At 31.6% G+C, this 16,701-nt stretch overlaps 1 protein-coding gene across 2 annotated transcripts; it reads left to right on the forward strand.

Annotated features, from left to right (window-relative positions):
* Positions 1-4,357: 4,357 nt before the first annotated feature.
* Positions 4,358-7,215, forward strand: LOC120079455 (protein NETWORKED 4A-like). 2 transcript variants are annotated; one of them, XM_039033645.2, is made up of 3 exons: positions 4,358-4,627; positions 5,204-5,320; positions 5,547-7,215. In XM_039033645.2, exons 2-3 carry the CDS (start codon positions 5,230-5,232, stop codon positions 7,022-7,024), a joined length of 1,569 nt encoding a protein of 522 aa, XP_038889573.2. In that variant the 5' UTR covers positions 4,358-4,627; positions 5,204-5,229; the 3' UTR covers positions 7,025-7,215. The 2 variants fall into 2 exon arrangements, with proteins under 2 accessions (XP_038889573.2, XP_038889574.2); XM_039033646.2 differs by having other exon boundaries at positions 4,428-4,627; positions 5,150-5,320.
* Positions 7,216-16,701: the final 9,486 nt, after the last annotated feature.

Here is a 16,701-nt window from a genome sequence, read left to right on the forward strand (position 1 = left end):
TAATTTTTAGTAATTAAAAGTGTGTTTTCGAATGATTTTAAAAATGAAAAGAAGTGATTTTGATGATTTTAAAATCATTCTGAAACACGCACTTAAATAAAATAGGTTGTGGGTTGAGTTTTTTAAGTGGTTGGGCTTAAATTTGAAAAAAAAAAATGACCCAATGTATCCTCTTCGTGTATCTGGAAGTAGATATGCGTATCAGAAAATTAAAAAAAATAAGATATTTCATATCATGTTTATCTGGACGTATGCATATCTGATACCGATTTTCTACACAATTAAAAGTATATGTATTTTCTAATATAAAAGTTTCGTAACTCTTAACTTCCCATAACTATTAAAAAATATTTCTTTTTCATGTATGGGATCACAAATACGTATGTTTTCATGATTTTAAGGTATTTCTTAGTGGTATTATTACTTTTAAATTTTTTTTATAATTGTTGTTTTTTAAAAAATAGCAAAGACTGATAACTAAAAAGGATAATGTAGCTTTCTTTATTGCAAATATGTCAATAAAAAATCAGGTGCAATGCACGTGTGGAAAACTAGTTATTGTAAAATAGTGAATGGGTTTTGGTGCTTGTTGTGGTCTTGTTTCTCAGTAAAAAAAAATTATATATAAAAAGTATTGAAATTCGATCATGTTTAAAAACAATGGTGTCCAACCGAAAACTTTCTACTAGTATTTAATACTTCTTATTACAGTATATATTTATATTAAAATTTATATACTATTCATTGATTATTATTATGATCATTATCGTCATCTATCATCATCATTTTGAAACACTATATCATTTAATAAAATATCAAAAAAAAAACTTGAGTGTTAGTTAGAGGACACCTATCTTTGTGCCACACACAAATTATTCAATTAAAAATTGTTATATGGTAAAATACTTTTTTTTAAAAAATATTTTCTTATAGTAGATAATAAATGAGGAATATATGACATAGTTTATACCTAATTATTGTCTATAAAATATTTGTTTAACATTGGATCCACGGAATACATAAAGGTTATCAATTTTCCTTTTCCTTAAACTAAAGATTGTCAAAAGTTAATTGTAAAATTGAGGAAACTTTAATATTGAAAATTCGTTGGCGCGGAGAACAAAGTAGACGGTCCATTTTTTTTAAAAAAAAAAAAGAAAAAAAGAAAAAAGAAAAAGAAAAAGACGGTCCAATCCAAATCAGTAGAGTGGGCCCAGTTCTCCAGAATAGGTAAATAATTGAGAATTAGTGGGCCAAATCCCTCTTTTTTTCAAAACTTCCCCCATCTTCCCGCCTACTTTTATTCATGTTTACTATTTCTCTCCTTTTCAAACTTTAATAAATTCTCTGTTTATATTACAACTTGTTTGGTCTATAATTTTTTAAGTTTGCATTTATAACCACTCTTTTCTTTTTTATTACAATGTAAAATAAAACAAGTCAGAGGGAATTATGTCAAAACAAAAGGCTAAATTCATCCATGAAGGAAGATCTTCAAGTCAAATATTTGAATGACAAAGCCTTCGAGCATGGATAGCTAATTCATGAACAACAAAGTTGCCACAACGATTAATCAAAAGAACTCGTGAATCGAATGGAATCAACGAATGCCTGAATCTCATTTGCTTATCTATATCTCCCAATCAAGAGGTTCCATAAGATTTGTGAATTAATTTCAACTTAAAAGGGGGAGATGCCAGCTTCAATAGCTCTAAAAAAGATTGCCAAACATGACTACAATCTTAGCAAGTTCAACCAACCCCGTCAAAAGGAAAGAACCTCCCGACTGCTAGCATAATATCACCCTTTGAGTCACGAATAATAACTCCAATCTCTACTTCACTATTAAGGACAACCGCATTAGAATTCACTGTAAAAGAGCCATAAGAGGGAGGCAGACCAACGGCTAACCTCCACAATCAAGAGATTCAATTAAATTCAAGGGCTATCAAATAGGGTCAAAAGTGGAAGGGATATATTGATCGAAAACAAAAAGTTCCATTGATGCAAAATTGAATAAGTGATGAGTGAGATTATGATATCCAATGGGTTTAAAACCTCATAGGCCTCGCGAAAAGAGAGAAAAGACATTAGAGTAGCGCATATCGAAAAGGGGCAGACTAGGAACCCAAAGAGACTAGATATGTTTACTTCTTTTACAATACCAAAGCATGTGAATGTTGGACTCAAGAACACGGGGGACATACTCTACAATCAATGATGGAACGACTAGCTAAAACATTGCAAGTTGGGAGAGAATTGAGACAAGCACGCCATAGAAAAAGCTTCGTTTTTTTATGGATGGATAGAATCCACAAAGACTGTCAAAACTTTTCCATGTCCAAGCTGGTGGAAGAAGAAAAATCCAAAGACAAAGCCAACTTGTACCCACTTTGACTAAGTAGATTCCTTTTTTTATCATAGTGTCAGAGAAGACATTTGGACGAGGGAGAAAACAAAGAGGAATACTCCTGATGATCTCAACATCTCACAACTCAAAAAGAAGAGTCTGATTCCAACGCCCATCATAAATAAGAGCATCCACTGAAGCCACAAAAAGGGAGTGTGGTAACGAGACAAGTGTTTAAACTTTGAAAAAAACTTGTTCAATGTTATGTTCCATAGGTGTCTAAAATATTACTATTTTCATTTTAAAAAAATTGTCACAGATCTTTAAATAACTATAAAAATATTGATTTAAAGACTGCAATGAACCATATCTTAAATCCTCTAAAACTTGATTGTATGATTTTGAAACATTGTAATAAAATTGATTTATTGCTCAAACTTCAACGATCCAGAACCTAGAGACTACTTTTTATCCAAATAAATATCAATCCAAACACAATTCAAATGCATAAAAACATTTGTTAATGTCAATTCATGCATATCTTGGTGGTTAAAATCCTACCCTTCCATAATTATGTTGACAAATAGTATAAGCCACCTATTAACTGCTATAAGATTGATTGTTTAATATTTTTATATTAAATTATTGAACCATAATAATAATAAGATTAAAAAAACCCTTCCTAAATTTCTACCAATAACAATCTAATCTTTAAACACTAGTTTGGTATCAGTTTAACCTTTACACTTGCAATTTTGTAGTAAAAATTTGAACTAGTATGCAACAATTTAGTCATGTACTCAAAATTTAATATTTTCCTCTTTAACAACATAGGGACGGGAAAAGTAAATCTCTAACTTCGAAAATGTTAGTAAACTTTATGTCAGTTGAGTTGCAACAAACTTTATAAGAGCAATTTGCAAATTGAAAAAAACCAATCGGCCCTCAAATTTTTAATTGTAAGAATTGAGCTCTCAAACTCATACAAATATTAAAATTGGACTTTCAAACTTATACGAGAGTTAAAAGTGGACTTTCAAATTTATGTGATTTTAGAAATTGTAATAATTGTATAAGTTTAAGTGTTTAGTTTTTATCATTTGGGAGTAAAAGTCGTATAATTATAATAAGTTTGAGGGTCAAATTTTAACATTGATATAAGTTTGATAATTTAATTTTTAGCATTAAAAGTTTGAGTATATAATTACAACTATCACCATACTTTAGGAATAGTTTTTGCAATTTTTTCAATTTGTGATTCAACAAAATAAATGCAGGTTAAAATACTATTTTGGTTCATATACTTTAAAATTTATTTAATTTTAGTCTATATATTTTTAATAAATCTTACATTTACTCCAAAATGCTAGTTTATTGTTGAATTTTAAAATAACTTTTTTGCTATAAATTTCCTTTTTATTATAAATTTAGAAACTATATTCACATATTATATTTCTTTACATGAAAAATTATTATAATTATTATTTAACAAATTTCTAAAAAAATTAATTTTGAGGGACTAAGGCCCAGTTTGAATTGACAAAAAAATGTTTTTTTTTAAAAAAATCAATTTTTATTTAAACACTCTTGATAAAAATTAGTTAAAATACACTTGAAAAACTATTTCGAGTAGTTGCCGAACACTTCAATTTATTCTAAAATGATTAATTTTTTAAATTAAACACTTGAAAATATATTCTGAATTCATCTTAAATTTAAGATTTATTGAAAGTATGAAAACTAAAATTAGACAATTGAAAGTACAAGAATTTATATTGAACAAACTTCAAAGTATGTGCTACAATGAGCATAGTTCAACTGAAATATACTTTGTAATATTAATCTTGAAGTTAAAGGTTCGATGCTCCCATTCACGTATTATCAAAAAAGTAAAAGAAGAAAAAAATAAAATAAAATGGTAGTTTAACCATGAATATATATATATATAAATAAATAAATAGAGGTGAAAATGAAGAGAGAGGGAAAAGGGCGGCAAGATTAGAAAGAAGCCAGAATTTGAAAAATGGAATCTTAGTAGTTATCGTTATTTCCACTATTTTGATCATTAAAAGTGTCATTTAGTTCCCTGTCTTCCTCTTACGCTCTCTGTTTACTGTTCTTACTCTTTCAAAACTTTTCTCATTGTCCTCTACGTTTCTTCGCTCTCAATCCGCCCCCACTTTTTCCCCCAATCAATCACTCTCGCTTTTCAACTTTCTCTCCTCCCATTGAATTCCAGATCTCTCTGCGTTCTTCATCGACTTCCAAGTTCATCAGGTACTCCCTCATCTCCTTTCATTTTACCATTTTGCTCCACGGATTGGTTCGTCTTGTGTGTTGTTTTAGAGTAGATGCTTCTGCAATTGTTTTAAGCTGCAAATATTTCTTTTCGCTTGGATCTTCTTGATAAAATTCATTTCAGATGTGTGGTTTTGTTCATGTGCTTTCTTTTTTTTATAATTTGTTCCAAGGATTGGTTCGTCTTTTATATTGTTTTGGAGTAGATGCTTCTGTAATTGTTTTGAGCTGCAAAGATTTCGTTTGGTTTGGATCTTGTTGATGAAATTCATTTCAGATGCGTGCTTTTGTTGATGGATTCTGCATATTTCATTCTACTGTCTCCTCTGCTTTCTTTTCTATAATTTGTTCCAAGGATTGTTCGCCTTGTGTGTTATTTTGGAGTAGATGCTTCGGTGATTGATTGCCTTAAGCTGCGAACATTTCTTTTAGTTTGGATCAGCTTGATGAAATTCATTTCAGATTCTAGCTGTATTTGATTAATTTGTACTATATATCTAGGAAGAAATTGTTCGAGGTTCTTCTTCGAACTCTGACTTGAAGGCTTTCCTGCAGATTTTTGGATCGGTGCTTGTGTTCGTATGGAAAGTCCGGAATTGAAGAAGCTGAAACCATTTTGGCCTGAGGCTGACATTCAGAACAGATTTAAATGGCTATCAAATAGTCTTGAAGGTAAGTAGTCTTTGTGATTGTGTTTTCTGGTTTCTTGTTCAAGCCTAACGTAATAAGGCTTCATTCATTAGTGGTAGTAAGTCTTATTAGCTCAAAACGCTTTCTATAATACAGAACCCTCTTCTATTACTTTTGTCGTTATCACGAAGATTGATTTGTGCTCTAAGTTAGGTCACGCATAACTTCGGAAATTACAAAATTAATCGGAGAGTCTTTTCTCTTACAGATATGAATCGGAGTGTTGAACAGATGCTGAAGACGATCAAAGAAAATAGTGATAATTTCCCGAAGAGTGCTGATATGGATTCTCAAGTTGAGGAGTTCTCCCGCTTGTATCAATCATTAGTTGAAAATGTGTTATCGCCGGAGCTACAATTGCAGGTGCCGGTTTATTCTGATTGTGGATCTCCTCAAGGCACTCCAGAATTAAGTTCGGACCAAAAACAGGGTTTCAATTTGACAAGCAATAGAGGGTTGGATATCTCTTTTGATTCAGGTGGTGGTAGCTCCAGTCTTTCTCTGAAGGATGGAACTGAATCTTCTCCTTCTTCATCGGACTCTGAGTCAGAATCTTTTAACTCATCTGTCGACAATAACTATGTGGTTTCACGTTCTGAAAGAGATAGCCAGGGGTTGAAGAAAAAACTTCTTGGGATAGAAACTGAGCTTCCAAACAGTAAAAGGGGATTTTGGGTTGGTGAAGAAGACAATCACAAGGTAAATTATGATGAATTACATGATAAAATCGCCAAGATTGAGGAAGAGCTAAAAGTTTCGAATGCAAAGCTTCAGTCATCTGAAAATGAGGTAAGTAGATTAAAGAGTGAGCTTGAGAAGAATGAAACAGCAATTTGGCTATCAGAAGGATTGCAGGCCCAGCTTGAGTTAGCTGAAAAAGACAAGCAAGAAATGGAGGCTGATCTTCAAGTGAAAAAGAGGCAAATAGAACAATTGGAAACTCGGGCTTTACAATCTGATTCAAAGATTGAGAGATTGATTCAAGAGTTAGAAACGAGCAAAGAAATGCTCAAAAGTTCAAGTGACAAGGTCACAAGGCTTACGCATGAACTCGAGATTACAAAATCTGATCACCATCTACAAGTCAAGGAATTAGAAACTGCTTTTCAAGTTTCACAGGAACGATTTCATGCCGAGAAAGAACAGATGCAGACCGACATTCTCAGACAAGTTGAAGCTGAGAAAACTGAAACGAAAGCTCTCCACAACTCTCACTTGACAGTTTTGCAAGGAGAGATTAGTCAGTTGAAGGAAGAACTTTATGTAAAAAGCCAAGGTTTGGCAGCTTTGAATCAAAACCACGACGAACTAAAACTAAAATATGATATGCTAATGGCTGAGAAAGACGAAGCAAGTGCAATGGTTAATTCACTTTTAGCTGATAAAGAATCCAGAGAATCTCATGTCCATGAATTGGAAGGTGACCTGCAACATCTACAAGTAGAGAAGACGAACTTGATTGAAGGATCTGAAAGGAAGAACAAACAAATTGATGATTTGAAATTGAGACTCTTAGAGTTGGAAGAAGAAGTGAACAAGCAAAAGACTATGATAGAGGATGGGGCTGAAGGGAAAAGGGAGGCCATAAGGCAGCTTTGTTTCTCTTTGGAGCATTACAGGAGTGGCTATCAAGAGCTTCGTGAAGCATTCATTGGGCACAAACCACGTCCGGTACTCTCTGCATAGCTCTATTGCTTGTAAAATCTGTTAAGCTTATTGCCATGTCTGTTTTTGTGCACTTTTATAAGTATTCTCAACGACATTGTTTGGGAGTGATTTTGAAATTATTAAAATCTCTTTTTTAAAATTGTTAGGAATGTTTTACTATGTATTTACCATAGTTATTTACTCAATATTTACCTGTTTGTCTTCCTTCATTTTCTCTTTCGTGTTTGTTATTTTGTTATCCTTTTCTTTGGTTACATGTAGATGCCATATCAATATGGTCTGCTTCCTGAGCACATCATGCATACTATGTTGAATTGAAACCGTAGATTTACGGTCACGGGACCAAGCTAGGGAAGATGCAAAACTTTATTTTGCATGGTAAAATTGTCTAGCCTTACTTCGCATCTTGGACATGGCTTGTTCCAATGTTTACAGACGCAACCCAATTCGCCTATATTTTTCATTAGCCCAGACGGTGAACCACCAAACCAAACTGACTAAACCTTCGGTTAAGTGGTTCAAATCATATTGGTTTTGAATTCATAATGGTTTGGTTCTATTTACTGTATTTCTCTATATATATGGTTGTTTGGGGGAGATGCAAAATTTTATTTTACATGGTAGAATTATCCACCTTCACTTCAAAGCTCAATGAATGCCATTTGTTTCAATGTTTCAAGGTGCAACCCAATTCACTTATATTTGCCATTAGCCAAACGGCAAACTGTTAAACCCAATTGACTGAATCGTTGATTAAACGATTTCAGATTATTTGATTTGGTTCGGTTTTCTATATTTCTCAATATAATATGGTTATTTGATTTTGGTTTGACATCCAAACTGAATGGATTACACTCGTACCTAGAAGGATGTTATGTGTAGTATTATATCATTATATCATATAGTGGAATTGAATGTGACAAACCAAACTCGTTACTGATTAATTCTTTGATATTGTACCAAAAGATTTACAAAGGAACTTATACACCAGAGCTAGAGTACAAAAGGGAAAGAGTTAAGACTAATTGTAGCCCTAATTGGCTAAATTACATATTTGGGGAATAAATTATGATGGCAACATCTATAAATAATAATAATAATAAAAAAAGACATGATTTATTTGGTGGGACTCCTATCATAACTTGGAGTTTAGGTCTCACATGAGAAACCTGCTTACAATTCTAAAGGTCTATTTGGTTTATGAAAATAAGAGGTGGGAATGAAAAATGATATTTTATCACCATATTTATTACAAGTTTTCAACTTTAAGAATGAGAATATCTTATTTCAAGGACATTTCATATTCTCATTTATGGAGGTTTTTTTATAACCACTCAAATATGTAGTCTTTTCCATTTCTCATAGTTTTTCTCTCTTTCTTACTTTTTATCTTTTCATTTCATTTGTTTTACTTCTTTCTTGATATTGTTTAATTTATTTAATTTTTATAAATATGTTTAAATTAAATTTGTAATTGCCATATATAATTAATTTTATTAATAATAATGCTAATTAAATAATTTATTCTATTATTATGAATTAATATGAAAACCATAATCTCTTTAAAAAAATATGAATAACTATAATTATATTCTCTTAAATCTCCTTTTATTGATAATATATGTTGACATCATAAATTATTTATTAAAATTATTATCTATTCCTTAAAAATATATTAATGATAAAATAAGTTTTTTTTTTTTTTTTTTTTTTTTTTTCAATTAAGCAATTTTGTATACTTGTACTTCTAGTTTAATCTATAATTATAGTTCTTTTTTTCCTTTAAAATTAAAACATTGTTTGATATTTAAAATCAATTAGTTTATATCAACTTCTTTTGTGTATATATAAGACTTATAATTGACATTAAATATTTAGCTAATTAACTCTTCAATTAACAAAACTACATAAAAAAATAGATATTTAATTAATTACCAATATTTTTAAATAGAAAATTGATAATATAAATATGCAATAAAAAAGTTTAATTGATAATAAGTATATTAAACGGGAGAATGAGTGGGTAAATTTAATCAAAATTTAATGGCCTAAAATTGATTTAATAACTTAATATGTAATAAAAATATTAACAAACAAAAATTAATTATAGAAACTAATTTTGATTAATTTTACTTTATAATTGCATAAAAAAAATATTAACACATTCCTAGACATTCTATTCTCATTCCCACACATAACTAAACTCAATCAAGACATTTTATTCCTAAACATCATATTCTCAGACATTATTTATTATTAGATATCTATAAAATCTTAAACCAAACTCTCCTAAAAACAAGAAAGCCCAAACTAGTTTTGGGGATGAGCTAATTGTTTTACATTGACCAGGATTAGAGTTTGTAAGCAATCAAACAAAAAATCTTTCATCTTTTTACCTATAGCACTGTTTTAGGCAAATTGTTTTGATGACTCGTTTTAGTGTATCTCGATCAAAATCGATACTAAGACAAAAATAAAGACTTTTAATGCTTCTTTTGATAGCGCATTTGAATTATCAACTTTCTAGATTTTCTTGGTGGAATCTCGATTAGAACGATGAAAAAAACAAAGTGAAAATTTTGGTTAGTCGTTTTTGCATTTCGTGTGATCAATTTTCTTTTGGGAAGAGTGATGGCTTTTTTTTTTTTTTTGTCCCTTATTTGGTTTCTAGTCAATTTATAAAAAAAATTCACATTTACCTTCTGGCGAAAAAAAAAAAAGAAAAAAAGAAACTCCTAAAAAATCTCTAAAAAAAAAGTATCAAAATCTCACCTAGAAAATCAAAACATGAAATCTTGTAAACTCACATTTACCTTTTTGGCCAAAATAAAATTAAAAAAAAACCCTCCTCAAATCTCTTTTTTTTAAAAAAAACCTTTCAAATCTCACCTAGAAAATCAAAACAATAAAATCTTATAAACTTATATTCTATAATTCTTATGTTGGTCTTTTATCTTGGTCTTCATGGTCCTTATGCTGGCTGAGATTTTCACCAAGCATAAAATTTATAGTTGAAATGTACCATTTTTAAAAATTTTGTTTTGGTCTCGTATGAAACCCGACTGAGATAGCACCAAGATTGCTATTAAAACAATTGGCCAAAAAAAGTATTATTAGTGAAAAATGAAAACTTTTTAATGCTATTTGTGACAATTAGCCCAAGATTATTGTTGATGTCAAAATCTAGACAGGAAAAACATACTCGACCTGAAGAGTTTTGAATACCCGTAGCGGAAGCATGTGAATGCAATTGAGTCCCAATCTATATTTTATAGAGCCAAATAAAGTAGAGGACAGAAAAATGGTAAACAAAATTCATCAAGCATACTTTTACAACTCTGATTTACAAAGGGGAAAAAAAAAAGGAATCGAGAACTCACCCTTGAAGATATACGTTTTTTCGATTTCCTCTCCCAAATCACAGCACGGTCATGAACAGACGATTTCCTCTCGTTATTCTCTAGACACTGGGAAGAGAGCGGAGAGGATTGAGAGGATGAAGATGAACAAAACTGTACACTCCTACAATTTCTCTGTGCTTCATATATTGAGAGATTAAAAAGGGAGAGGGTGGTTATAAAAATAACTCCCTCTCCATTATTTGAACTTCAAAATTAAATCATATTTCATAAATTTGAATTTTGAATATATATAATAACCATCTTATTATATATTAATAAAACTATATGTTATATCATATATAACATATAATCTATAGTCTATATTATATTATATATAATATAATATATAGTTTATTAATCTCTCATATAACCTATGGTATTAGTATGAATCACATTCATATTAATTTTAATCTATATTTTTTATATGAATCAATGTTTATATAATTAATATTTGAATCATATTCATATAATTAATATTTGAGTCATATTCAAATATTTATTTCTCTTATCAAAATTTTATATTGTATAGTATCATATACATTATATTAATGATATCTAATATAATTAATTCCCTTTAATTAAGTTAAACAATTCAAATTAATCCAAAATTAATTCAATTATCAATAATCCTAATTGAGCTAACGAGACCTATAGATTGAAGCCCCAATGATACTTGATTAATTAATTAAACTCTTTAATTAAATTAATCAACCTTCCTTAATTGCAAGTTACTCCACTAAAGATTGATACACTACAAGAAATCTGACTTCTCCCGATGTCATATTTCGTTGAAAAAGTGTGAAAAATTCGTCGGGAGATCCTCTCCCGACGAGTTTCTCCCGACCAAACTCCCGACGACCATTTATTCGTCGGGAGAGGCTCTCCCGACCCACTTTAAAATGGCGTCGGGAGTTATGGGGGAACTCCGGACGCACATATAGGGCATTGGGAGTTCCCCCATAACTCTCGACGCCGTTTTAAAGTGCGTCGGGAGATCCCGAACTTTCGACGGTTGTTCTATGCGTCGGGAGATACTATATACGTGGGGAGTATTAAAATTTAATATATAGTTTGTAATTTTTTAAAATTTGATCTAAAAACCTATAAAACATATTAAACCAAATAAAGATTCACATAATTAAAAAACGAAAATGAAGTCCATATTATAACAAGTAAATAAAAAATTACAATATCCAAACGAAGTCGATACTAGAATTTCATAAACATTCATATTACAAATACATAAAAGAAATAAAATCAAAACAACATCTAGAACACGTCTCGAACACAACATCTTCAAAAATTGTGCCAGCTCATCTCCGAACAACATTCTACAATAAAACAAAAACATTGAAATGTTATATTGATAAACATCCACAACACGTTCAAACTTCAATACGGGTGGTAATGAAACTCTACCCCACCTTCCACAACAAACATGTAACCTCTCGAACATCAAAAACACACAAAACGCCTCAAGAATGACCAACACACATAAAACTCAAATTTGTCCCCAAAATGGTTTATCTCAACCCCCTCCCCCCCAACACATTAAACTTCGTAAACATTCATAAATACACAAATAGCCAAGTTCAAGGACAAGACGGGTGTAATGAAACTCTACCCACCCCCCACGACAAACATGGAACCTCCAGAACATAAAAAAACACATAAAACGAGTAAACAATGACCAAAACACATAAAACTTAAATTCGTCCCCAAAATGGTTTATCTCAACCCCTCCCCCCACCCCCACCACAACAACACATTAAACTTCGTAAACATTCATAAATACACAAGATAGCCAAGTTCAAGGACAAGACGGACGTAATGAAACTTTACCTACCCCACACGACAAATATAGAACTTCCCAAACATAAAAAACACACAAAACGAGTAAACAATGACCAACACACATAAAACTCAAATTCGTCCCCAAAATGGTTTATCTCAACCCCCCACCACAACACATTAAACTTCGTAAACACTCATAAATACACAAGATAGCCAAGTTCAAGGACAAGACGGGTGTAATGAAACTCTACCCACCCCCCACGACAAACATGGAACCTCCCGAACATAAAAAACATACAAAACGAATAAACAATGACCAACACACATAAAACTCAAATTTGTCCCCAAAATGGTTTAACCCAATCTCAACCCCCCTCCCCCCCTCCTCACAACACATTAAAATTCGTAAACATTCATAAATACACAAAATAGCCAAGTTCAAGGACAAAACGGGTGTAATGAAACTCTACCCACCCCCACGACAAACATGGAACCTCCCGAACATCAAAAACATACAAAACGAGTAAACAATGACCAACACACATATAACTCAAATTTATCCCCAAAATGGTTTAACCCAATCTCAACTCCTCCCCCCCAACACATTAAACTTCGTAAACATTCATAAATACAAGAAGATAGCCAACAAAAAACACATCAAAATCCAGTTGTTTGGCTACCATAACTGTAGGATAGCCAACAATTCTTTAATTATCATAAAGCTACTTAAGACATAACTACTTTGCTACCATAACTGCAGGATAGCAACATATTAGACAACTAAATAATGTAGTAATCATACCTAATTTGATGGGTCTCCTCTATGTAATCGTATCATGTCTTCAATCATTTTTTTCATTTCTTCCATTTGTCTTGCATAATCCTCTTGCATTTTTTTCCTGAACGTCTTCAAGTTCTTTAATCCTCAACTAAGACTGTTAGAAATTGGCTCTCAATTCCTCCATTCCCGCCTCCATTCCTTGAGTAGATGATGAGCTTGATGAGATGTTACTTCTTCTTGACTTAGGCTTAGGGCCCCAACCTAGGCCTTTTGAATATCTGGGTCGTCTACCCAAAACCGTCTCACAGATTTCATCCCCTGTTAGTGGTTGAGAACCTTCTAGAGTGGGGCTGGATTGTAATTCCAACATTTGATGCTAGACATAATAATTAAATGGGTAAGAACGAGCGACCAAATTTAAAAGTGAAAAAAAACACGATAGTAAAGCAAAAAATATTACATGTGCATTTTCAGCTGCCTCGTTCACAAACTTGCCACCTGTAGAGTGTGTTTCCTTAAATAGGTCAACACGTCCTATTTCTCGACCCTCCTTTGCCTGAATTTGCAGGAATGACTTCGATCCACCTACGTGGTCGAACGGTAATTTCTCTTTATTCTTCCTGTTCGTCATAGACATTTCCTACATTTGAAAAAAAAATATGTCAATAGTGTGATGTATTAGTAAATGCAGCAAATGATACACGCCATACATTTCCTACCTTTACGTCGTTGGGAGTTCCCCAGGAACTCCCGACGGGCCTTTACGTCGTCGGGAGAGACGGTTTTTCCCCACGACCTAACTCCCGACACTCTAGAACTTCTTGTAGTGATAGTTGTACTCTTCACATTATAGATATATTTTTGTATCCATTGGATATAACCAATCAACAATGCGTTGACCCTTCACACATTGCTCGTAAGTATAGCTAGGTCAAATTACCGTTTTACACTTGTAATTACATCTAACTCCTTAAGTACTATTGATCCCTCTAATGAACAATTAGTCATAGTCCCATTACAACTAGACCCTTCTCTGGCCAGTGAGAGAGTGAGGGGCCCTCATTGTTCAAGACCCTGAATCAACTTTTAAGGAAGCAATTCATCTTGTGTAGTTGAGTTCTTAGCTCCCCATTTAGACGAATCCCCGAAATTGTAGGTTTATTGAGTTGACGAATATGACCACTCTCACCCATACAAATCAAAGGATCACCTTCATAGGTAAGAGTTAGCAACTCACTCAGGATTAAGGTCAAGTCACCTACGGTCATCTAGTGAAATGTAAGTCTCTTCTAGCAATGATGTTATAAAAAGAGACTAATCATTTCGTGGTCTGGTCTTATACAAACTCTTTGTATAGGATATCTCTGTTCACATGTCTCCACATAAATGATCAGAATCAGATCATTTGTAACACTTTACAACAATTAAAACAATTACAAAGCGGGTCATATCTATAGTGTCACTAAGAAAAGGTACCCAACCTTATCCATCTATTACAGGTTGTTCAGGTTATTACTTAAACATGATCTACCTATATGTCTCCACATACATGTTTAAGTTACATAAAATAACCTAGGTTCTTAGTTTATTGGATTGAGTTAGTGCACATAAAATAACAACTATTTTATTAATAACAATTTGTTTACAAATATTTACAAACTACGAGAATACAAAAGATTTAGGACACCATTTTCAACATGGCCTTCACATGATGACAACGGTAAATTTGTAATTTGAGGAAGACAGAACCTGCAAAACGACTTCGATGCCAAAATCAAAGATGAAGAACTATAGAATGGAGACGAAGTTAGAAGTTTAAGTTCTAGATTAAGTTCAAATTACCTCATATGAAATTATAATAATGTATTTAAATTGAGAAGGACCTGAAGTATTTACATTTCCTCCTAGGATGAGATGGATATTTCCTTTACCCTACATAAATTAGGTTTAATTCTGATTGGATCAATGATTAGTTGATACCTGAATTTATTTGGTCTTAGATCCACTTTATCTTGTATTTATCTTTTTTGACATTTTCCTAATTTTTGAAAAATAATTTTTTCTAAATCAACCCAAATGGACTCTTATCCGTTGAGATCTTGTACCACATATCTTTTAGCTTATCATGTAGTATTTCTTGACACTCTTATTTGCTCCCATATGGCATCACGAGTTTAATGTTCACATGGAAGTTGTCAACTTACCTCAATATTTGTTTTGCGCCAAATATTTGCTCAAGATACCATATTAAGCTCACCTTCTTGAGTTGCTGCAAGTTTTTAGACACCATGGTGAGAAATATCACATAGATTAGCTTTGTTTATTTATTTTTTCCCTCATTTTGGTTTGGAAAATTTTGTTCATATGTATGATTTTTTTTTGGATGGTAATATACGTGTGCTATCTTCTTCGATCTTAACTTACGTGCGTCTTTGATTGCATTTCTATTAATATATTTTGTTTAATTTAAATCAATATATATATATATATATATATATCCTATTTAAATCAACATATATATAGAAGTGGAAGATAGCCTAAGGATTTGATCTTATGGCTTTTGTTTAGACCATATATTCTTTAATATATTCAAGGAGTTAAAGACTTGAGGTACACTGTTCTTTAATATTTGGTTCTCACGATTGCTTTTTGAAAACATTGTTTGTTTTTAAGAACCATTCATTAAGTTACTAAGTAGAGATGTCCATGGGCGTGGTGGGGATGGAGAAGCCCTCTTCGTCCCCTATTCCATTTCCCATCCTCGTGAACTTTTTTACGGGGAACGGGACAGAAATTTCCCGTGGAGATTTCATGGGGATCAGATTCCCCGCGGAAAGATTTTTCGTCATCATTTTTTTCTAACAATTTTTTAATTTCAATTAAATATATTTTAATAACTCCTTGAACATATCCAATATAACTTTTATTTAAATAAAATATTATCAATTTTGGTAATAAAAACAATAATACACATTCAATTTAAAAAGATATAATTAAAATGCTAAATTCTTATAATTTTTATGAATTAAAATTTAACAATTAAAACACTCTATCTTAAATATTACAATATATAAGGAATTAAAGTAATAAAGTCTTAAACTTAAATAATTAAAACTTTCATAATTATCCTAATAAAATCTACAATATTAATATATATATATATATATATATATATATATATATTATAAATTTATAATTTATATATAAAAGTTGGGGCGGGACGGGGACGGGGTGGGGGAATATATTCCCCGTCTCCGGCCCCAACTTGCAAATGGGAAAAAAAAATTCCCTACTCCCTCTCCTATTTTTCGTGTATTTGGGGATTTCCCGTTCTGCAAGGCCTCGACCCATGAATTTTTTGGACATCTCTATTACTAAGTATAAGAATTATCATGCGCATTCCTAAAGACAATATTTTAATTTCTTTTAGAATTAAATCAAAATGATTAAGCTTATTCAAACTAAAATGTAAGTGTATCGTATTTAATCATAAGATATGTTCTAACACGCATTGAATTTAGCAATTAGTTCATCTTTTTTTCAACCAAAACCAAAACCAATAGATGAAAATGAGAGATCTTTGAGTGAAGAAATAAAATACGAGTTTAAGATTCTACCTTAATATTTTCACGAGGTTCCATCTCTAACATTTTCTAATAGTTTCAAGAGCTTCCACAATAACTTGAAGAGAAACATAACCGATTTGGTTTCGCTTCTCT

The sequence above is a fragment of the Benincasa hispida genome, chromosome 6 (assembly GCF_027475165.1).
Source record: "Benincasa hispida cultivar pf3 chromosome 6, pf3_genome.v1.1, whole genome shotgun sequence".
Taxonomy (NCBI): domain Eukaryota; kingdom Viridiplantae; phylum Streptophyta; class Magnoliopsida; order Cucurbitales; family Cucurbitaceae; genus Benincasa; species Benincasa hispida.